At 42.6% G+C, this 22,948-nt stretch overlaps 2 protein-coding genes across 4 annotated transcripts in view; one reads left to right on the top strand and one right to left on the bottom strand.

The window, feature by feature from the left end:
- Nucleotides 1-18,621, bottom strand: part of LOC125459831 (kinesin-like protein KIF24) — a 151,025-nt gene extending 132,404 nt beyond the window's left edge. For 2 of the 3 annotated variants that reach the window (XM_048546750.2, XM_059649100.1), the window contains exons 1-2: nucleotides 17,875-18,621; nucleotides 35-282 (exon numbers count right to left, since the gene is read on the bottom strand). The gene's annotated coding sequence lies outside the window, so the exon portion shown is untranslated. The remainder of the gene's footprint in view (nucleotides 1-34; nucleotides 283-17,874) is intronic. The other variant, XM_059649102.1, reaches the window with a different exon arrangement.
- nudt2 (nudix (nucleoside diphosphate linked moiety X)-type motif 2) lies at nucleotides 18,128-22,461 on the top strand. The gene is made up of 2 exons (XM_048546814.2): nucleotides 18,128-18,779; nucleotides 21,858-22,461. Exons 1-2 carry the CDS (start codon nucleotides 18,650-18,652, stop codon nucleotides 22,169-22,171), a joined length of 444 nt encoding a protein of 147 aa, XP_048402771.1. The 5' UTR covers nucleotides 18,128-18,649; the 3' UTR covers nucleotides 22,172-22,461.
- Nucleotides 22,462-22,948: the final 487 nt, after the last annotated feature.

Genomic DNA, 22,948 nt, shown 5'->3' with positions numbered 1-22,948 from the left:
AAATTGTAAACATTGAAGAAATAAAAGAACTCACAATAATAGAACGCTTTCACAGTCTCACTATCACCCAAAGTGCACTTAAGTCTCTGATATTGTCCTTTCATTATTCGATATGCACTGAAAAGTTCAAATGACGCTGAGGACCAGGCTTAACTTTCTCCACAAAGACGTTAAGTGCATCCGCCTGGGAATACTCAGTATTTACACTGGCATCATGGTCCTCATCTGGTATCACTTTTGAAACACAGGAACTTGTGTAAGAGAGGGAACTGCAGCTGGAAACTGTGTAGAATAAGCACAAACAGAAATGAGCCAGAGATAATCTGGTTAGAAAGAATGTGTCCTGTAGGATTGAGCAAAAATCCCCATATTCTGAAATACTGCCTCAAAATCCTGGGCTTCACTAATATTTTTTAAAAGCTAAAAACAAAAAGGCAGCTGGGCTCTGCTCTGGGAAAGTTACACAGACAGAGATAGCTGCTTGGAACCATGATTCAGCCCAAAAATCCAATTCATGCCTCGACTCTAAAAGAACAATTAACTGGACCTAAGAAACCAAGTCTTCAGAGAAGCACCAGCTACAACAAGTGGGAATGGCCAGCTGTATTTCAAAATCGTGTTTATCCCCAGTAGTGAACCTACTTCCTTGAGGCCCAAAGTATCCAAACTAGCTAGCATGGAGGGAAAGATGGATTGGTGACAGTGCAGGGCACCCCACGGTCAGGAAGTATAATTAAAGTTAACAAAGTGTGGGGCTGGATGAACACAGCAGGCCAAATAGCATCTTAGGAGCACAAAAGCTGACATTTCAGGCCCAGACCCTTCGTCAGAAAAGGGGGATGGGGAGAGGATTCGGAAATAAATAGGGAGAGAGGGGGAGGTGGACTGAAGATGAATAGAGTAGAAGGCAGGTGGAGAGGAGAGAATGGGGAGGAATAGGGAGGGGATAGGTCAGTCTGGGGAGGACGGACAGGTCAAGGGGGCGGGATAAGGTTAGTAGGTAGGAAATGGAGGTGCGGCTTGAGGAGGGAGGAGGGGATAGGTGAGAGGAAGAACAGGTTCGGCAGGTGGGGATGAGCTGGGCTGTTTTTGGGATGCAGTGGGGGAAGGGGAGATTTTGAAGCTGGTGAAATCCACATTGATACCATTAGGCTGCAGGGTTCCTAAGCGGAATAGGAGTTGCTATTCCTGCAACCTACGGGTGGCATCATTATGGCACTGCAGGGAGGCCCAGGATGGACATGTCATCTAAGGAATGGGAGGGAGAGTTGAAATGGTTCACGACTGGGAGGTGCAGTTGTTTACTGCGAACCGAGTGTAGATGTTCTGCAAAGCCGTCCCCAAGCCTCCGCTTGGTTTCCCCAATGTAGAGGACGCCACAATGGGTACAGTGGATGCAGTATACCACATTGGCGGATGTGCAGGTGAACATGTGCTTGATGTGGAAAGTCATCTTGGGGCCTGGGATGGGGGTGAGGGAGGTGGTGTGGGGCAGGTGTAGCACTTCCTGCGGTTGCAGGGGAAAGTGCCGGGTATGGTGGGGTTGGAGGGGAGTTTGGAGAGGACAAGGGAGTTGCGGAGAGAGTGGTCTCTCCGGAAGGCAGACGAGGGTGGGGGTTGGAAAAACGTCTTTAGCGGTGGGGTCGGATTGTAGATGGCGGAAGTGTCAGAGGATGATGCGTTGTATCCGGAGGTTGATGGGGTGGTATGTGAGGACTAGGGGGATTCTCTTTTGGCAGTTATTGCGGGGGCGGGGTGTGAGGGATGAGGTGCAGGAAATGCGAGAGACATGGTTGAGGGTGTTCTCGACCACAGCGGGGGGGGAAGCTGCGGTCCTTGAAGAACGAGGACATCTGGGACATGCGGGAGTGGAAACTGATAGCGTCAGTTTCACTGTTTTGAATTTGCCTTTTTATCTCTTGTATTTTATTCACCTTTGTGTTATTTCCCTGTTTATTACTTTTGCCTTTTTATTTCTTGTGATATGCCTTTGCATTTAGTAAATGAAGTGATTCTTTGCCCTGAAACACCTGTCTCCTGCCTTCTTCATATCACATTCCTAAATTAAGTCTAATGTCAGAACCAGGGTGATTCGAGCCACCTAAAAAAAAAAATCAGCAGCTTACTAATTAGATTAGATTCCCTACACAGTGTGGAAACAGGCCCTTCAGCCCAACAAGTCCACACCGCCCCTTAGAGCATCCCACCCAGACCCATTACCCTATAACCCACACACCCCTGAACACTACGGGCAATTTAGCATGGTCGATCCACCTAGCCTGCACATCTTTGGACTGTGGGAGGAAACTGGAGCACCCGGAGGAAACCCATGCAGACATGTGGGAGAATGTGCAAACTCTGCACAGACAGTTACCCAAGGCTGGAATCGAACCAGAGTCCCTGGCACTGTGAGGCTGCAGTGCTAACCACTGAGCTACTGTGCTACCCTAATCACAAACCAGAATCCCTACAGTCCTCAGATATCCTTCAAGAATCCAGAAAATATTCAATAGTGAGAAACAGCAGGAGGGCAGGCCCAGTTTTAGTTGTGATTCAGCCCAGAAGCCCCCCATTTGGCTTTTGATTCTTACCAAATTCTTGGCTTCAATTCCAGTCTCAGGCGACTGTCTGTGTGGAGTTTGCACATTCTCCCACCGTCTGCTTGGGTTTCTTCTGGGTGCTCTACTTTGCTCCCACAACCCAAAGATGTGCAGGTGAGGTGGACTGGCAGTGCTAAGTTGCCCACAGTGATCAGGGATGTGTAGGTTAGGTGGATTAGCCATGGGAAATGCAGAGTTACAGGTATAGGGAGAGGGGTGAGTCTTTGGAGAGTTTGTGTGGATGTATTGGGTCGAATGGCCTGTTTCCACGCTGTAGGGGTTCAATGATCAAAGTGGAACACATTTACAGCAATTCTATCACAAAAACTGCTCCCACCTGGATTAATTCCTGTGCCAATTCCTTCGGTCCTTCAAATATTTACTCATGTCAATTGAAATCATCATCAGCTTATTTTAATATGACCTTGTATTGTAAAAATCCTTCACTTTCTTCTTGTGGGTATTGATGGCGCTGAAGTTCTGGGATTTGTCTTATGGGAAATCCCCAATGAAACCACCAACAAATCCTTCTTTTCAGTTTGCCTTGGTGCCCATGTTGCTTTGGTAGCATAACAAAAGGTCAGAAGGTTCTGCTGATGGGGTTAGATGAGTAGAACGCATGGAGAATTATAGAACATAGAACATAGAACATAGAACAGTACAGCACAGAACAGGCCCTTCAGCCCACAATGTTGTGCCGACCATTGATCCTCATGGATGCACCCTCAAATTTCTGTGACCATATGCATGTCCAGCAGTCTCTTAAATGACCCCAATGACCTTGCTTCCACAACTGCTGCTGGCAACGCATTCCATGCTCTCACAACTCTCTGCGTAAAGAACCTGCCTCTGACATCCCCTCTATACTTTCCACCAACCAGCTTAAAACTATGACCCCTCGTGCTAGCCATTTCTGCCCTGGGAAATAGTCTCTGGCTATCGACTCTATCTATGCCTCTCATTATCTTGTATACCTCAATTAGGTCCCCTCTCCTCCTCCTTTTCTCCAATGAAAAGAGACCGAGCTCAGTCAACCTCTCTTCATAAGATAAGCCCTCCAGTCCAGGCAGCATCCTGGTAAACCTCCTCTGAACCCTCTCCAAAGCATCCACATCTTTCCTATAATAGGGCGCCCAGAACTGGACGCAGTATTCCAAGTGCGGTCTAACCAAAGTTTTATAGAGCTGCAACAAGATCTCACGACTCTTAAACTCAATCCCCCTGTTAATGAAAGCCAAAACACCATATGCTTTCTTAACAACCCTGTCCACTTGGGTGGCCATTTTAAGGGATCTATGTATCTGCACACCAAGATCCCTCTGTTCCTCCACGCTGCCAAGAATCCTATCCTTAATCCTGTACTCAGCTTTCAAATTCGACCTTCCAAAATGCATCACCTCGCATTTATCCAGGTTGAACTCCATCTGCCACCTCTCAGCCCATCTCTGCATCCTGTCAATGTCCCGCTGCAGCCTACAACAGCCCTCTACACTGTCAACGACACCTCCGACCTTTGTGTCATCTGCAAACTTGCTGACCCATCCTTCAATTCCCTCGTCCAAGTCATTAATAAAAATTACAAACAGTAGAGGCCCAAGGACAGAGCCCTGTGGAACCCCACTCACCACTGACTTCCAGGCAGAATATTTTCCTTCTACTACCACTCGCTGTCTTCTGTTGGCCAGCCAATTCTGTATCCAAGCAGCTAAGTTCCCCTGTATCCCATTCCTCCTGACCTTCTGAATGAGCCTTCCATGGGGAACCTTATCAAATGCCTTACTGAAATCCATATACACCACATCCACAGCTTGACCCTCATCAACCTTACTAGTCACATCCTCAAAAAACTCGATAAGGTTTGTAAGGCATGACCTACCCCTCACAAAGCCGTGTTGACTGTATTTGATCAAGCCATGCTCTTCCAGATGGTCATAAATCTTATCCCTCAGAATCCTTTCTAACACCTTGCAGACGACAGACGTGAGACTTACCGGTCTATAATTGCCGGGGATTTCCCTATTTCCTTTCTTGAAGAGAGGAATTACATTTGCCTCTCCAGTTCTCAGGTACGACTCCAGTGGAGAGCGAGGATGCAAAGATCTTCGCAAGTGGCGAAGCAATTGCATTTCTCGCTTCCCAAAGCAGCCGAGGACAAATCTGATCCGGGCCTGGCGACTTGTCAATCTTAACGTTTGACAAAATTTTCAGTACATCAGCTTCCTCTATCTCTATCCATTCCAGCATGCACACCTGCTCTTCAAAGGTTTCATTCACTACACAGGTCGTTTCTTTCGTAAAGACAGAAGCAAAAAACTCATTTAGGGCTTCCCCTACCTCCTCAGGCTCCACACACAAGTTCCCTATGCTATCCCTGATCGGCCCTACTCTTTCTTTGACCATTCTCTTATTCCTCACGTAAGTGTAAAATGCCTTTGTGTTTTCCCGGATTCCTTCTGCCAAGCCTTTCTCGTGCCCCCTCCTGGCTCTCCTCAGACCATTTTTGAGCTCCTTCCTTGCCTGCATGTAATCCTCTCTAGCTGAACTTGACCCTAGCTTCCTCCACCTTATGTAAGCTACCTTCTTCCTTTTCACTAGAAGCTCCACCGCTCTCGTCATCCAAGGTTCCTTTATCTTACCCCGTCTTGCCTGTCTCAGAGGGACATATTTACTCATCACTCCCAACAACTGTTCCTTAAACCATCTCCACGTGGAGATGTGGATACTTATGTGGAGTATAAACACCAGCAAAGGCTAGCTGGGCTGCATGATAGCTTCTATGCCGCCAATCATACATAATCCCATGTAATGTTGCTTAACAGATAAGTGTGGATCTGGACACCAGGAAGTACTGCTGTGTTCCTCTTCTTCAAACATCCTTTATTACCTCTAAAACTGATTATTAAGGTTCCAGAGATAATAGGAGTTGCAGATGCTGGAAAAACCAAGATAACAAGGTGTAGAGCTGGATGAATACAGCAGGCCAAGCAGCATCATAGGAGCAGGAAAGCTGACGTTTCGGGCCTAGACCCTTCTTCAGAAAATTATAATGTTCTTCTGGATGGTCGCCTATCATCTTACGAAAGCTTGAAATCATTCAAAACTTAGCAGCCCAAATCCTAACTGTCACAGAATTCTGTTCACCTGTTGAATCCATGGTTGCCAACCTACATTGGCTATCAGTCTAGCAATACCTCGGCTTGAAAATTCTCACTCTCATTTACAGATACATCCACGGCCTCTCCCCATATCTATCACCTCCTCCAGCTCTACAACTCAGATCTCAGCAATCTTTGGATGCCAGATTTTCCTTGCCTAAGAATTTTTGACCATGCCTTCAGTTACCACAGGTGTAAACTCTGGAATCCCCTCCCCTACACTTTCTGCTACTTTTCTCTACTTCTCTTTCCTTCTTTGTGATGTTTCTTACAACCTGCCTCTTTGACCAAGCTTTTAGTCACTAGTTGTTATATCTCCTAACACAGCTGCCAAATTTCACTTCATAATCTACGCTTTAAAAGGCACCACCTAAACTGAAGTTAATGTTGCTGTTCCACAAGACCTGCAGCTACAACTTCTGACAATGAGGCAAGAGATTTACTACCGAGTCAAGGTTAGGTAAATAATATGACTTGTTTGAGCTGTAACCATTCTCTGATTCTAAATGAAAAAAAACTTCACAAGACTGATTTTCTGTGGCTGTTGTTATTGTAATCAGTGCAGGGAGTAGATTTGTTTTTAAATCCAAATTCTCAGTAGTTTCAGTCTTACATATTTGAAACTGATTAAAATAAATATTTGTCAAGAATATATCTTCAATTTAGGGTAAAATTGAGGGATTGTTCTGTAGTCTTCCTGACACTGCCTGGATGATGTAGCTGTTAAAAAAAACATACAAATTGCTTTTTTCTAGCAAGAAAGTTAACAGAAATTGGAGCAGGACTAAGTCTTTGCCCTTTCACCCTGTTTTACCATGCTATATCAAGACAGATCGTCTACTTGAAAGCAATATTCACATGCTATCCTCACATTCCTTGATAACATTAGTAACTCGAAATCTATCAATTTATCTATCTTAAACTTGTTTAATGAATGAACATCCAACAGCCTCTGGGGTACGACTTCCATGGATTTACTTTCTAACTGAAGAACCTCTTTACATTTTATTCAGGAATGTTGTCTCTTAGCTCTAGATTTCATAGTCAGAAGTAACACCCTTTCCGCATCGACTCCGTCCAGTCTTTTTAAGACTTTTGTCCATTTCATGAGATTGCTCTGATTCTTTGCAAAGATCAGTGGGTTATTTTATCTAAAACAGTAAAATAAGTCATGAAACAGATTTGCAACAAAACCAGTTGATTTCTGGATCCAAGATAACAAAGTGTGAAGCTGGATGAACATTGCAGGCCAAGCAGCATCTCAGGAGCACAAAAGCTGACCTTCCAGGTCTAGAGTGATGAAGGGTCTAGGCCTGAAACGTCAGCTTTTGTGCTCCTAAGATGCTGCTTGGCCCGCTGTGTTCATCCAGCTTTACACTTTGTTATCTTGGATTCTCCAGCATCTGCCGTTCCCATTATTTCTGATTTCTGGATCCAGTTTGCCAACTCACAGCTGACTACTAATACGACTTTTTTTAAAACAAACATTTATATACAGACAGCATGTAAAGTGCTGAAAAGTAGACTCTCTTAAAGACAAGAGACACTGACAATAATCTCTTAAGTCATGCCTGGTTTCAAGCAGTTAAGATGGGGGTCTAAAAAATAACTAATCTACATTTCTACCTGGAGACAGCAAGCGCGAGAACAGCATGACATTCCGGATCAAACAGACTGATAAAACCAAATTCATGCTGATTTGAAACAAAACTGCAAGTTTTACAATGTTTGTGTTAAAAGAAGAACTATCAAGAAAAACCTTCACTATGAAAACCAGTTTGAAGATGAAAAGTTACCAAACTTGCAATAGGACAAATGGAAATAAACCCTTCGGAGCAGAGAATCATTTCTGGCATGTTCCAGGATAATTTAATGTCTAGTTTTGCTGCCTGGCCTGTTGTGTTCCTTTAGCTCCACACTTATTTCGCACTTAACATGCATTATCTGACCTAAAATGTCACCTCTTTTTCACACTGATGGAGGCTTTAGGTCCCTCAGGGTAGTGACTTCAAAGAAATTCTGGAAAAATCAGTTGAAACTTTCAAACTGATTGGAGAGTTGGCAACATCTTGGGTTTGTTTGATATGCCCTGATCAGTTGTGTGACCCTTTGATCTTTTACTTGTGAGTTCTGTGTCTGACCTATCTCTCCTGCCAACACCTGAAGGAGTGAGGCTCCGAAGGCTTGTGTTTTCAAATAAACCTGTTGGACTATAACCTAGTGTTGTCCGATCCAGTCCAACACTAGCATCTCTGTCAGTTTCTCAGATATTCTGTTTAAAGTTAAAGAAAATGTCATTCTTCCAGACTTACTGGAGGTAACAACATTTTACAATTTACTGAAGGGTGGCTCAGTGGCTCAATGGTTAGCACTGCCGCCTCACAGCAGCAGGGACCTGGATTCAATTCCACCCTCAGGCAACTGTCTTTGTGGAGTTTGCACATTCTCCCTGTGTCTGCGTGGGTTTTATCCGGGTGCTCTGGTTTCCTCCCACGGTCCAAAGATGTGCAAGATAGGTGGATTGGCCACGCTCAGTTGCCCTTAGCGTTCAGGGATGTGTAGATTGGGTGGGATGTCTGAAGTTCATATGGAACTGTTGGGCTGAAGGGCCTGTTTCCACTCTGTAGGGATTCTGAAGTGGACTTTTCGGTTGTGTTAAAAGCAAGGTGAGGGAACAGGAGTGCTGTGTTCTGCACTTTAAAATACAAATACCTACAATAAATAGTATTAAGTCAATAACACCACCTTTGAAGGATAACTAGGTATGGGCAATAAACGACTCAAGAAAAGTAAGAACTGCAGTTGCTGGAGTCAGAGATAACACAGTGTGGAGTTGGAGGAACACAGCAGGCCAGGCAGCATCAGAGGAGCAGGAAAGTTAACTTGGCATGGTGGCTCATTGGTTAGCACTGCTGGCTTACGTGTCAGGGACCAGGGTTCAATTCCACCTTCAGGCAACTGTCTGTGTGGAGTTTGTACATTCCACCCACGTCTGTGTGGGCTTCCTCCAGGTGCTCTAGTTTCCTCCCACAGTCCAAAGATGTACAGGATTGGTGGATTGGTCATGCTAAATTGCCCATAGTGCCCAGAGGTGTTTGGGTAGATATGGGAACAGACAGGGGTAGGGGAATGGGTCAGGGTGGGATGCTCTTCAGAGGAGGGGTGTGGACTTGTTGGGCTGAATGGCCTGTTTCCACACTGTAGGGATTCAATGTTTTGGGTCGGGACCCTTCATCTTTCTGAAGAAGGGTCCTGACCCAAAACATCAACTTTTTGCTCCTCTATTGCTGCCTGGCCTGCTGTGTTCCTCCAGCTCCACATTGCATTTGTTGTGGTTGGTTCGCTCACCGAGCTGGTTCATTAGTTCGCAGACGTTACATTACCCTGCTGGGAAACATCATCAGTCCAGCCTCCAATGAAGCACTGCTGTATTTTCCCGCCTAGAATTTAAACTCTGGGGTCCGTTGGAGTTGAAGACCCCATTTCCGATTTTTCTTCACAGTGGTGTACATATAGTGTCCAATTCAACGTGTTTATTGATGGCCTTTTCAGTGGAGAACAGGCCCCTAGAAATTCCAACGCTTGTCTCTGCCTGGCCTGTCCTAGGATCCTGGTGTTATCTCAATCTTACGGTGTTATTTTTAGAGGCTTCGTTCTCCACCAAGAAGGTCATCAATAAACACGTAGAATTAGACTCTTATATACTGCGAAGAAAATAGAGGTAATCAACTCCAGACATTAAAACTTGGGGGGAAAATTCAACAGCGCTTCATTGGAGGCTGCACTGATGATGTTTCCCAACAGGGTAATGAAATGTCTGCAAACTAACGAACAGCTCAGCATGCAAATCAAATACAGCATCCCCATCCCAAGCTACACGTCTATTCAAGAACCTCCACACCATGTTATCTATCGGCAGTAAATGTTGGCCCAGCTCGTAACGCCATACTTTCCATAAATGAATTTTCTTTTAAAAATGCTTTCAGGCTGTTTGTTATAGTAGAAAATCTTGTAACGTGCAATCTTAATGCACCATTGTTGCAGCAACAAGTGGAAGTACTGTTTCATTTTAAGTTATAGGTCTCTGACAACATGAAATCTATAAATCATCAGATATAAGCTAAGGTTAAGAAGCACATAATCATCCATAGTAATTATTGTATTGTTTCTGTAAATTAAACATAAAAGCTCATGATTTCACAGTACTGTCCTTCACGTAACATTTTAAGGGAAATTCAATCATGTAGCCCACATAATATTGGAAGTCAAAAACAGATTTGCTCAAAGTTTATTGTGACAGAATGTGCTGGATAAGCATTGCGGCAGGTGGAGAAACATCCCTTCATAATGTTCCTAAACACAAGAAACATTAAGGACATAACTGCAATTAGTTGCCTCCCTCAGACAAAAAATTAACTTAGAGTTGAATGAAAATCAAAACAGAACATAATGCTTCAATCTTTCAACTGTAATTGTCAGATAACCACACCACAAGACTGAGCTCTTCCTAAGGCTAAATATCAAACACTTTAGAGAAGGTGGCATTGGATGCTTATTTAGAAAGAAACAATGGGCAGGGTTACAGGAAAAAGCAGAAGATTAGCTGAGATAATAAAATGTGAGGCTGGATGAACACAGCAGGCCAAGCAGCATCTCAGGAGCACAGAAGCTGACGTTTCGGGCCTAGACCCTTCATCAGAGAGCTGAGTTTTTTTTATTCATTTGTGGAATGAGGGCATCGCTGGCTAGGCAGTATTTATTGCCCATCCCTAATTGCCCAGAGGGCAGTTGAGAGTTAACTACATTGGTGTGGGTCTGGAGTCACATGTAGGCCAGACCAGGTAAAGATGGCAGTTTCCTTCCCTAACAGACATGACCGAACCAGATTGGTTTTTCCAACAATTGACAACGGGTTCATGGTCATCAACAGACTCTTAACTCCAGATATTTATTGAATTCAAATTCCGCCATCTGTCATGGTGGGATTCGAGCCTGGATCCACAGAACATTATCTGGGTCTCTGGATTTACAGTCCAGTAATAATACCACTAGGCCATCGCCTCCATTAAAATGTTAAAATGCCCAAAAAGCCAGTGTAAACACGATCGGTCAAGCGGCCTCCTTCTGCTCCATAATAAAACCAGAGCCAACAATTGTTATGCAGCAGTGCTAGTATAGCTCTGGATATTCTACAATTAGCAGGCACTGAAGACAATGAAATTAACTCAGTGCACCAGGAATCACTATCCATCATAGATACTCCAGCCTTACAATTACAAGGTAACGCAGACCCTCATTTCTCTCAAAAGACAGGATCACAATGATAGGAAAAAAAAATGCCAAAGATGAAGTATCAATCTACATAACAGCACTTTAAACCTGTTTGCTGCTTCAGGGCAGACTGACAGAGAAAGAACTTATGTTGGTGATTCAGTAGAGGCAGCGACCTTAGAACTTCTCATACTTATGGATTTGGGTAGTGTGTACGAAGTCTCTGCTGCCTCATTTGAGAAGTCCCAGCCCTTTGTTGAAGCGCAATGAAAGACATAGCATACGTATTTCACAGAACACACCAAGGATTTGCAACAACAGCAACTGCATCCACAGCAACATGAAAAAATATTTTTCTGTGATGAAGATCATGGCACTAAAGGCAAGCAGAACGAGACCAGCAATCTTATTTTTCAAATCCTAGCAGTTGCAACTCCATGATCATTAAACATGAATGGATCCATGAAAAAGCTGTAGACAACACAGCCAACTGGAGACGCAGAATGCCATAGAGAATTTTAAATTAAATATCAAGAACATAGAACATTACAGCGTAGTACAGGCCCTTTGGCCCTCAATGTTGCGCTGATCTGTGAAACCAATCTGAAGCCCATCTAACCTACACTATTCCATTATCATCCATATCTTTACCCAATGACCATTTAAATGCCCTTAAACTTGGCGAGTCTACTACTTTTGCAGGCAGGGCATTCCATGCCCTTACTACTCTGAGTAAAGAACCTACCTCTGACATCTGCCCTATATCTATCACCCCTTAAATTAAAGCTATGTCCTCTTGTGCTAGCCATCACCATCTGAGGAAAAAGGATCTCACTGTCCACCCTATCTAATCCTCTGATCATCTTGTATGTCTCTATTAAGTCACCTCTTAACCTTCTTCTCTCTAACGAAAACAGCCTCATGTCCCTCAGCCTTTCCTCATAAGACCTTTCCTCCATACCAGGCAACATCCTGGTAAATCTCCTCTGCACCCTTCCCAATGTTTCCACATACTTCCTATAATGCGGCGACCACAATACTCCAAGTGTGGCCACAGCAGAGTTTTGTACAGCTACAACATGACCTCATGGCTCCGAAACTCAATCCCTCTACCAATAAAACCTAACACACATACGCCTTCTTAACAACACTATCAACCTGGGTGGCAACTTTCTAGAATCTATGCACATGGGCACTGAGATCTCTCTGCTCATCCACACTAGCAAGAATCTTACCATTAGCCCAGTACCCTGTATTCCTGTTACTCCTTCCAAAGTGAATCACCTCACACTTTTCTGCATTAAACTCCATTTGCCAGCTCTGCAGCTTATCTATGTCCTTCAGTAACCTGCAACATCCTTCCACACTATCCACAACTCTACCGACTTCAGTGTCATCCACAAACTTACTAACCCATCCTTCTATGCCCTCATCCAGGTCATTCATAAAAATGACAAACAGCAGTGGCCCCAAAACAGATAGATATATAATAGAAACTAAAAACTATAAACTTAAAAGCTTGGCACTTTTGTGATGAAAGTTTTGCAATTTTAAATATATAATTTTCTATTACCAGACGGGTTCTTTATTCAATAATTGTGGCATAGTATTCTTAATCATTGATAGAAACTTCTAGATTTTGATATTTGACTATGTGTGTATGGACTCCTGAGGAGTAACAAACATGAACACATCATCATTACCTCTGCAAAATCCAGGCTATTGGAGAATTTTATTATCTGTCACAATTTCAAAATCTCCATTATAATTTCTCAGTCTCTGCCTCCAACTGACTTATAAGTATATTAACTTTTTAGTGCCCCTTGGTAGTTTAAATAATGAAGGATCAAACATAAATGATCAATAACATGGTTTTCTCTGCTGAATTCTAAAATACCCACAGCTCAGATATCCTTCTCTTTCTGGCAACATTATAAGCCTCTTTCTGTCAATAAAGTAATGGGAATTTCTTCAACTAGACAGTGGTGAACCTGTGGAATTCATTGTGACAGAAGTCTGTGGAGGCCCAAATCACTTAATTTAAGACAGAGAAAGACAGGTTCTTGATTATTGAAAAGGCAGAAGAATGGGATTGAGAAATTTATCAGCCATGATCTCATAGCATCGGAGGCATGATGGGCCAAATGGCCTAATTTTGCTCCTATGTCTTATGGTCGTATGACGCTATATAAAGTCAGACTGAAGAAATATTACTGCAAAAATAGGGAAATGGCTAAGGATTTGAGTGGCTATTTTGCAACAGTCTTCACTACAGAGCTTACAAATAACATCCTAGTTGAAGTAAAAATCATGAAATGGAAGGGAAAAAGCAACTCAGGAAAATCATAATCACAAGAGAAGTGGTGCTGAATAGTTGAAGCTACAGACTGACAATTACCCAGGGCCTGATGGACTTTATCATAGTGTGTTTTTTTAAAAAGGAAAAGTGGCTTGTGAGATAATTGATGCATTAGTTCTAATTTTCCAGAGCTCTGATTCAAGGATGGCTCCAAGAGATTGGAAAATAGAAAATGTAATTCCTTTATTCAAAAAGGGAGACAGAAAGCAAGAAAACAAAGGCCAGTCAGCTTTGGATAGAACACTCTAGTTGACATCAAAATAGCATTTCATACAAGTTTAACATAATGTTGGGCTTCTTGTACTTCATACCTCTATTACTATACCGAAGGATACTGTATACTTTATCAATAGTTCACAATGCTTCCCAGTTTTTTGTCACCCACAACTGTTGAAATTGTGCCATTTCCACCAAAATCTATGTCATTAACAAATCACAAAGTTTAAGGGTCCAAACAGGCCCATGGGGAACTCTAGTACATATCTTATTCTAGTCCAAAAATCACCCATTAACTCCTAATGTTTCCTGTCATTCTGACAGATTTGCATCTATGTTGCTACTGTCTATTTCTTTCCATGAGCTATAACTTTGCTCAAGACTGAAATGCAGCACTAAGTCATTAATATTGTATGATTTTAATAATCAGAACCAATAAACATGAGAAGTTGGCAATGACACTACTAACTGACTTTTGCAATTCCATTAATATTACTGAGTCATTCCTCCCTCAAGCATCCACAGATACAGTGAATTGACTTACATAAAATACTAGTTTCAACATAAACTTCAATTTAAATCCCAGAATTTTTTGATTTTACTTCATTGTAACATTTATTGCATGTGCCTAACTGCCCTTGAACTGAGTCGCTTGCTCGACCATTACAGAGGGCAGTTAAAAGTTGACCACATGTCACAGAGATCTATAGCACAGATAAAGGTCCTGCAGCACATCAACTCTGCACTGGTCAAAAACAGCACTGATCTATTTCAAGACCATTTTCCAGCAATTAGCCCATCACCTTGTATGCTTTGGCATCGCAGGTGCACATCTGAATATTTCTTAAACGTTAAGAAGGTTTCTGCCTCTACCACCCTGACAGACAATAAGTTCCAGATTCCCACTACCTCTGGGTGAATATGTTTCCTCATACTCCCTCTAAACTTCCTGCCTTAAACCTATGTCCCATGGTCATTGAATCCTCCACTGAATCAAAGAGTTTCTTCTGCCTATACCATCTATTCTCTTCATAACTAAAACACTCCAGCCCGGATGACATTTTAGTAAATCTCCTCTGTATTCTCTCCAGCGGTATCACATCCATCCATTAATGTAGATTCCAGAATTGCATACAATACTTCAGCTTTGGCCTAATCAACATTTCATACAGTTCCAGCATAACCTCCCTGCTCTTGAATGCCATGCTTCGGCTCATAAAGGCAAGTATCAATAAGCCTTCTTAACCACCTTATCTATCTGTCCTGCTATCTTAAGGGGCTGGTGAATATGTACACCAAGACCCCTGTGTCTTCAGGTTTCCCCAAGGTCCTTCTGTTCATCAGGTATTTCCTTACCATGTTGACCTGCCTAAGTGCAACACCTCACACCTATCTGGATTTAATTCCATTTGCCGGATCGGTCCGTCTAACCAGGATATCTAAATCCTCCTGTACTTGAAGGTTATCCCCCTCATTATTTATCACTGCATCAATTTTCACATCATCCCTGAAATTATTGATTAACCCTCCTACATTAAAGCAAAATCATTTATATGTAAAATAGCAAAGGCTGATTCCTGTAGGATCTTACTGGACACAGGCTTCCAGTCAAGAAACACCCTTAGACCATCAATCTCTGCTTCCTGCCACTGAGCCAATTCTGGATCCGATTTGACAACTTTCCTTGGATACAATGAACTCTCACTTTTGCTATCAGTCTCTCCCATGTGGGACCTTATTAAAAGTCTTGCAAAAGTTCAGGTTGACTGTGCCAAATACATTGCTCTCATCTACACACCTGGACATCTCTTCAAGAAATGAAAACAATCAAGTTGGTCAGAGGTCCCCTTAATAAAACGACACTGACCATTATTAATTAATCCCTGTGTCTCCATTCTGTCCTTCAGAATTGCTTCCAATATTTTCCCGACCATGGAGGTTGGAATGACAGCTGTGGTTTCCTATTTACCTTCCCCTACCCTCCTTGAATAACTGGCTGTCATCCAGTTAACTGACACCTCTCTTCTGGCCAGAGAGGAATTGAACATAATGCGAGCATCCACACTATTTCCTCCCTTGTCTCACTCAACAGCTGAATACATTTCATCCAGCCCAAGTGATTTACATACTTTTAGGCCTGTCAGGACACTCAAACCTTCCTCTTTGTCTATGCTAATTTCTTTAATTGTATCACAGCCCTTCTCCTTGATTTCTATACCCAGGTAGTCCAGCTGAATAATGAACACTGACACAAAGTATTCATGTCGAACGTTACCTATACCTTCCATTTCCACTCTCAAAATTACCACTGTGGTTGTTAACCTTTCATCCTTACTGTTGCAGTCAGATTCCTCCAGCAGGGCCCTTTGGCCCAAACAGGTCCATGCTTACCAAAATGTCCAGATAGAGTCACAGAAAATAATTCAAGATTTTTGATTATTTTATCTGCCATTATCTTTTCCTACACCTTTTTTATTCTCCTAATTTCTTTCCTCAAATTTCAACTTCCCATTTATATTCCTCTATGGGTTCTGCTGTTTTGAGCCCTGAGTACATGCAATAAGCCTGCCTTTTTCTCTAAATTCTTTCCAGGGTATGCCTCGACATTCAGGGTTCACTGGATGTGTTGGCTCCACCCTCTATCTTTATTGGAACACATTTGCCTTGTACTGTTCCTGTTTCCTTCTTGAATGTGTCCCACTGTTCTTCCATTTACCTTTGGTGAAATCATATCTGATCTTATGAAAATCAGCCTTTCCCAATTTAGAGTTTTGATTTCAGGCACATCCTTGTCATTTTCCAGCAGGAGTTTGAAGCTAATAAAGTTATAATCATTGTCTGAAAAATGCACCTGCACCTCCCCCATACCTCACCCTTTTTGCCAAGCTTCATTACCTAATATTACATCATCGACCACCCTGTGTCCCGCAGGAAGGCTGCATAGGCCAGGCTAAGTAAGGACCATAGATTTTCTTCCCTAAAGAATATTATCAAATCATCTACGTAGGACAGTTTGACAGAAACAGGCTATTCCACTCAACCAATCAAGTCACTGCTTGTAAGCCACTTGAATCTGCTTCCATCTTCCTCATCTATGACTACAGCAACTTTATATTCCCTTCTCCTTCAAATGCTTATCGAGCTTATTTTTAATTGCCGCTACACTATTTATTTCAAACACTCCCCATGGCACTGAGTTCCACACTCTCACCAATATTTTGGTAAAATAAGTTTCTTCAGAATTCATTGCTGGACTTTTACTTGCTATCTTGTAATGACAATGTTGCTAAGTTGGGTATAGTATTTGTGGACTCGAAGGCAGGACATTAGTATTTGCTTGGACAATGATGAGGGGAAAAGAGTGTGTGGTCCCTTTAAAAGATGATGTCTTTTTAGGCTTTATTGTCGGCAGACAGAGTTCTTGAAACTGAAATATTGTGTCAAAAAGCTATACTGTTAGCAGGCAAAGCAGCATTTTTACCAAGGCAACAGGTTTTTGAAGTTAGCCAATTAATTTAAATCAGGCTCTAGAGACCAAAATATAATTAAATTTAAATCTGATGGCTTTGACAACCTAGAAGCAATTTTATTATAAGAAATTAATAGGTCAAAGGTATAAAAAAAGAGGGCATTTGAAAATCAGTGTGAGAGTGAACTGCCATCTGAACAGAAACTCATCCCAAAACCAGCTTCCCTAACCTGTTCTTCCTCTCACCCATCCCTTCCTCCCACCTCAAGCCGCACCTCCATTTCCTACCTACCACCTCATCCCGCCTCTTTGACCTGTCCATCTTCCCTGGACTGACCTATCCCCTCCCTACCTCCACTCTCCTCTCCACCTATCTTCTTTACTCTCCATCTTCGGTCCGCCTCCCCCTCTCTCCCTATTTATTCCAGTTCCCTCTCCCCATCGCCCTCTCTGATGAAGGGTCTAGGCCCGAAACGTCAGCTTTTGTGCTCCTGAGATGCTGCTTGGCCTGCTGTGCTCATCCAGCTCCACACTTTGTTATCTTGGATTCTCCAGCATCTGCAGTTCCCATTATCACTGGGACACCTCTCGGGCATCTTTTCTCAAAGTAAATGAGAGCCAATTGTCCACTCCTGCGCGTACACCTACAGTTTCCGGCATCATCCATGTACGTACTTTTGATAACATCTTTCCATTAACGCTACCACCCCCATTATTTTTAATAACATTACTACTATTATACGACATAAATATAGACAGTTGCTGATGTTGAACTTATTGCTTTTATTGGGGCAATCCACTTACCAACTTTGCAGCTCCCACTCATTCTGCCGTAACAACAGCGCCATTCGGATCCATGGCAACGCCGCCGGCCGTTTGAAAGCCGCCTCGCGCAGCGCGCGCTGCGGCCCCGCGCACGGCCCTGACCAATCCGTGCCCGGTGTCGGCGGCCCGGTGATCATCCAGAAACCAATCACCACCAGGTATCTGGCTCTGACCTATAAGAACCTACGGTAATTGGCCAGGGGACAAAAGATGATTGTACATCCGCTATACAACCGTTCGACCAATCAGGGAAGCACAGAAGCGTTGACCTATCGCAAGATCCTCGAGATAGTGGGAACTGCAGATGCTGGAGAATCCAAGATAACAAGGCGGTCGAGCTGGATAAACACAGCAGGCCAAGCAGCATCTTAGGAGCAGGAAAAACTGACGTTTCGGGCCGAAAAGGGCCTAGGCCCGAAAAGTCAGCTTTCCTGCTCCTCAGATGCTTCTCGTGGTCATCCAGCTCTACACATTGTTATCACAAGATCCCGTCACTTTACAAGAAATTACCACCCATTCAGCAAGAGACCTTTAGTAAAAGCTTTGAACTGATAGTCGATTAATGAGAGAGAATCGTAAAAACGCTAGTTACAGCGTCCATCTGCAGAGAGAACACCCAACGCTTTTAGATGCGAATCTCCGATTCCGTTTCAGCTGAATTAATTGGTGAATTGATTATGTGAGACTGTCGCCGCTAATTGGTCTCGCGGATGAGCTTCCGGTTTTCGGTTGGTGTCTCTTCCTGTCTCCGGCCATGACACTGAGGGCCTGTGGACTGATTATTTTCAGGAGGTTAAACACCGGATTAGCTGCTAAGCCTCAGGACATCGAGTTCCTACTTTTGCAGACTTCCTATGGACAGCATCACTGGACGCCTCCTAAAGGTGCTTCATTCGAGCAGAGAGGATGTTGCCTGTTCTGTGCTGGCTTTGGGCGAGGGATGGGCTGCCTATAGACAATATGTGTTGGAGTAGAGGAGATAATAAAATGTGAGGCTGGATGAATAGGTGCTGGAGTAGGCCATTCGGCCCTTCGAGCCATCACCACGATTCATTATGGTCATGGCTGATCATCCACAATCAGTATCCTGTTCCTGCCTTTATCCCCATAACCCTTGATTCCACTATCTTTAAGAGCTCTATCTATCTCTTTCTTGAAAGTATCCACAGAGTTGGCCTCCACTGCCTTCTGGGGCAGAGCATTCCATATATTCGCCACTCTCTGGGTAAAGAAGTTTTTCCTCAACTCTATATCACTGGTATTAGGGGTATAGGAGGCACCCATTATTTACCTGCTACTTCTGTGTAGATCTAACTGCAATTTCTGTCCTTCATGCACGATTCATCATGTGAATTTGAAAGTTGTTGTCATTGATATCTTTTCCCCACTGCTAATTATGATGGTTAGAATCTCCAGTAGTTGTTAAAGTATACATTATGTGAATTGCCAACTGTTCTCATGCTGAAAATAAATTAAAACACATACTTTTTACAATTAGCAATGAGTAGAGTAAAAATAGTTACTGCTGGCCAGTGTCTTGTTTTGAAAACCAATTCTAAATCTGAGGCCTCATTCTGGGAAGAAAATTAGTGTTACTGATCTTTAAAGAAGTAAAAGTTTTTTTATAAATGTTTTCTGTTGTTTCAATAATCCAGTTTAAACATCCCAATTTTATTTTGCTGCTTGTGCAGTGATTCAGAAATGTATTTTGTTTCTGGTTTTCACAGTCTGTGGCTCAATTTGATTCTTTTAATCTGGTTGAAGAGCCAATCTGCTGCTTGTCTCATTGACGAGGTCGGAAATCACACAACACCAGATTATTGTCCAACACCTTTATTTAAAAACACAAGCTTTTGGAGCATTGCCCCTTTGTCGTCAGGCTCTGCTTCTGAAAGCTTGTGAGTTCAAATAAACCTGTTGGACTATAATCTGGTGTCATGTGATTTCTGACCTTGTCCACCCCAGTTCAACACTGGTACCTCCACATCATGTCTTACTGACAAATGCCAATGATATCCAGTAAAGGGTGATAGCTCAGCTGAACACCCCAATAACAGGATGTCTCTGCTGACAAGCCTGACAGTGCCTGTGGTTTATGGTGAAAGCTGTTCCTTCATTGCTGATTAGAAAATCTGGAGCATAGTCTTGGCCGCAACCATTAGTCATCCGAACTACTTCCACAATTCCTGAGTGTAAAGAGATTTTCATACTCACCATCGACTTAAATGAGGGTGTATTTGATATTCATAACTCATTTAAATCTATGTATTTCTTTAATTTGTTCATAGGAGGGATGTCACCAACTAGGCCAACATTTATTGTTCATCTCCAGTTGTTCGGAAGACGATTGAGTCATGTCTGGGTCTGGATCTGGAGTCACGTGCAGATTTCCATCCTAAAGGGATGGAACCAAATGGGTCTTTATGATAATCAGCAATAGTTACACAGCTGCCTTTGTGCTAGTTTTTATTCCATTATTTTATTGAATTCAAATTTGTGATTTACTGGATTACTGGTCTAGCGACATTACCATTGTGCCACAACCTTCTCTGAAGTCACTTACAATATGATTGGAAAGACTGCTCTAAAAATAGTCCCTGAAAAACACGTGCATGCCAGATTCCAGTGTGTAATGGTAATAGATTTATTGATAAATATAATTCTCATATTGAAATGATTCAATGTCATATACTTTTAATGACTTCAAATTGGTTACTGGGATGATTTCAAACTTTACAGACAAAGATATGCATTTATTCAGCACTTTTCATGACCACTAGACACCCTAAAGTGCTTTGAAGCCATGATATGTAATTTGTAAATGAAATGAACAGAGAGATGTGGAGAAACAGAAACTTGAAGATTTGAGGCAAGTGAAATTTAATGCTTAAAATGGTCCTTTTTGATGAAGAAATAGGAGAAGCATTGTAAAGTAAATTTTTTTAAGTGGCTATGGGACCAAAGACTGGAGGCTGGATTTTAGTTTCTTTGCCGATGCGTTCAAAGGCAGAACATGTGACAGTTTGTCTCTGCAGTTGGCTTGCCTGCCATCTACTCATTTACCCATACCTCCACTCCAAACTGTACTGATGTTATGGTTGACATTGGGCAGTTTACCTGGGCTAATCAAGACTCTCATTGGAAATTAGTTGTTATTTGGGTCTTATCCTGCTGTCACCAGGATTTAACTGGCACCTGGAGAGACCTGTCCCTGGGAAGTCCAGTAGGTTACCTTCTGTGGGCTGTTGGTGTGGCAGCTCCTTCTTATTGGTTTTTGGAGTGCCTGCTAAGAGACTTACACCAACCTGGGTTTCTTTTCCCATCCCTATTGGTACAAACTCCTGATCCTCCACCCCACTCTCCAGAGTCTTCTACCAGCTTTGTACCAGATGAAATCCCCCAAACTCATCCCAATTCCTATAAGTGCACCACCACCTTTGTTCCCAAAGTTCTAGAGAGTTTCTGGCTGATAGCAGTGAAACAGAAATCTCACCTTTTTTTAATTCCCCCCTCAGTGAGCTCCTTCCCCTATTCACCCAACCTTTGAGCTGTGATGGTGGGGAATCTGGCACCTCGTATAATTAAGCTCCTTGGATTTGATGACAGGTCAGATTGAGGCTGTTGGGGCTAATAAGACTCTGTGCTTTCTAAGTTGTGACAGAATACAAAAGCGTGAAAGTTATGCTGACCCATTACAAAATACTGGTTAGACCCTAGTTGGAGTATTGTGCTGGGCACTGCACTTTAAGTGTGTATCCTGAATATGTAACTTCAATTACCTGGACAGATCGTGCCCAACATAATTGTCACTCTGAGGTTGTGTTTTGGTACTTGCTGTTAAAAGGAAACAAATCCGTCAGTCAGAGTTCTTTGCAGTGGTAAACTTAAGTGAAACTTTAATAATTATGTTCGGCCCAGTTATTCACTGCCTGCTTGCTTAATGTCTAATCTTGTTTTTTAAGGGCATGTTGATCCAGGTGAAGATGACCTTCAAACTGCACTTCGTGAAACTGAGGAAGAAGCAGGGCTAAGAAGAAAAGATTTTAATCTGCTTGATGGATACAAAAAGGAAATGATATACAAAGTGAATAATAAACCCAAAACTGTTATCTATTGGCTGGCAGAACTAAAGAACTATAATACAGAAATAAAACTCTCTAATGAGCACCAGTCATTTCGCTGGTTAAATGTGGATGAGGCCTGTGAAGTTGCAAAATATCAAGAAATGCAGGAAGCACTGAGAGAAGCTCAGCAGTTCATCTCATCAAACAAATAAGACCAGGTTCTTTGCAAATGAGCTGGATTGTTAAAATTGTTGAAGGCGTCTCCTCTACTTTGCTCTTGAAATGACAATACTCAATACAACTGTTCACATGTCACCATTGGTCCTTCATGTGAGAGCCTGCATCTTAAATATTAGTAGGCAGCAAAAAGGAAGCATGTCTGGCCTTTGTTTCACACACCCTTCCAAATCCTAACCCTCACCCAGAACCCTAGTTTGGTGATGGAAGGCAGAACTAATTTGTATTTATATACCATTCATTAAACTCAGCATGTTCTAACCGATTAATTGCATTTGAAGTGTATTGGATGTTATTACATTATGAAACTTGCCATGCTGTGTTTCCTTCAGAATGATTCCATAATTGACAGTAAGCTAACTTGGATACTCAGTTCTGATGACTCTAATGGACAGCACAGAGTGCTACCATGCTTGTCCTTGAATCAGATCATCGAGTTTGACACTTCGTCCTAAAATGACAGATGAAGACTCCATTTAGCATCCTTGTCTGAAATATAGCATTTCCAATAGGGCAGCATTCCCTGAATGCCACCAAAAACAGATGAACTGATTAGTCATCTTATTTCTGTTTTGAGAACCTTGCTGGTCCTTGGCAGCTAACTTTACTTAAAATAACAAAACTTCTTTGGCTGTGTAGCACTTCAGGTTATTCGGGGGCATACAATAAAAACAAACTGCTGGAAATATTCACTAAGTCTGGCAGTGTTTGGAGAGAAAATCATACAAACGTATGATCAGGAGTGGGACATT

The sequence above is a fragment of the Stegostoma tigrinum genome, chromosome 1 (assembly GCF_030684315.1).
Source record: "Stegostoma tigrinum isolate sSteTig4 chromosome 1, sSteTig4.hap1, whole genome shotgun sequence".
Classification (NCBI taxonomy): domain Eukaryota; kingdom Metazoa; phylum Chordata; class Chondrichthyes; order Orectolobiformes; family Stegostomatidae; genus Stegostoma; species Stegostoma tigrinum.
The sequence above is the reverse complement of the archived record's forward strand: the minus strand, read 5'-3'. Positions and strand labels throughout refer to the sequence as shown.

Bases quoted from the DNA above. Each gene is read 5' to 3' on its own strand.
- nudt2 (XM_048546814.2), top strand. From the start codon at position 18,650: ATGACACTGAGGGCCTGTGGACTGATTATTTTCAGGAGGTTAAACACC. The intron at 18,780-21,857 runs GTGCTTCATTCG...TTGTTTTTTAAG, and splicing joins TCACTGGACGCCTCCTAAAG to GGCATGTTGATCCAGGTGAA.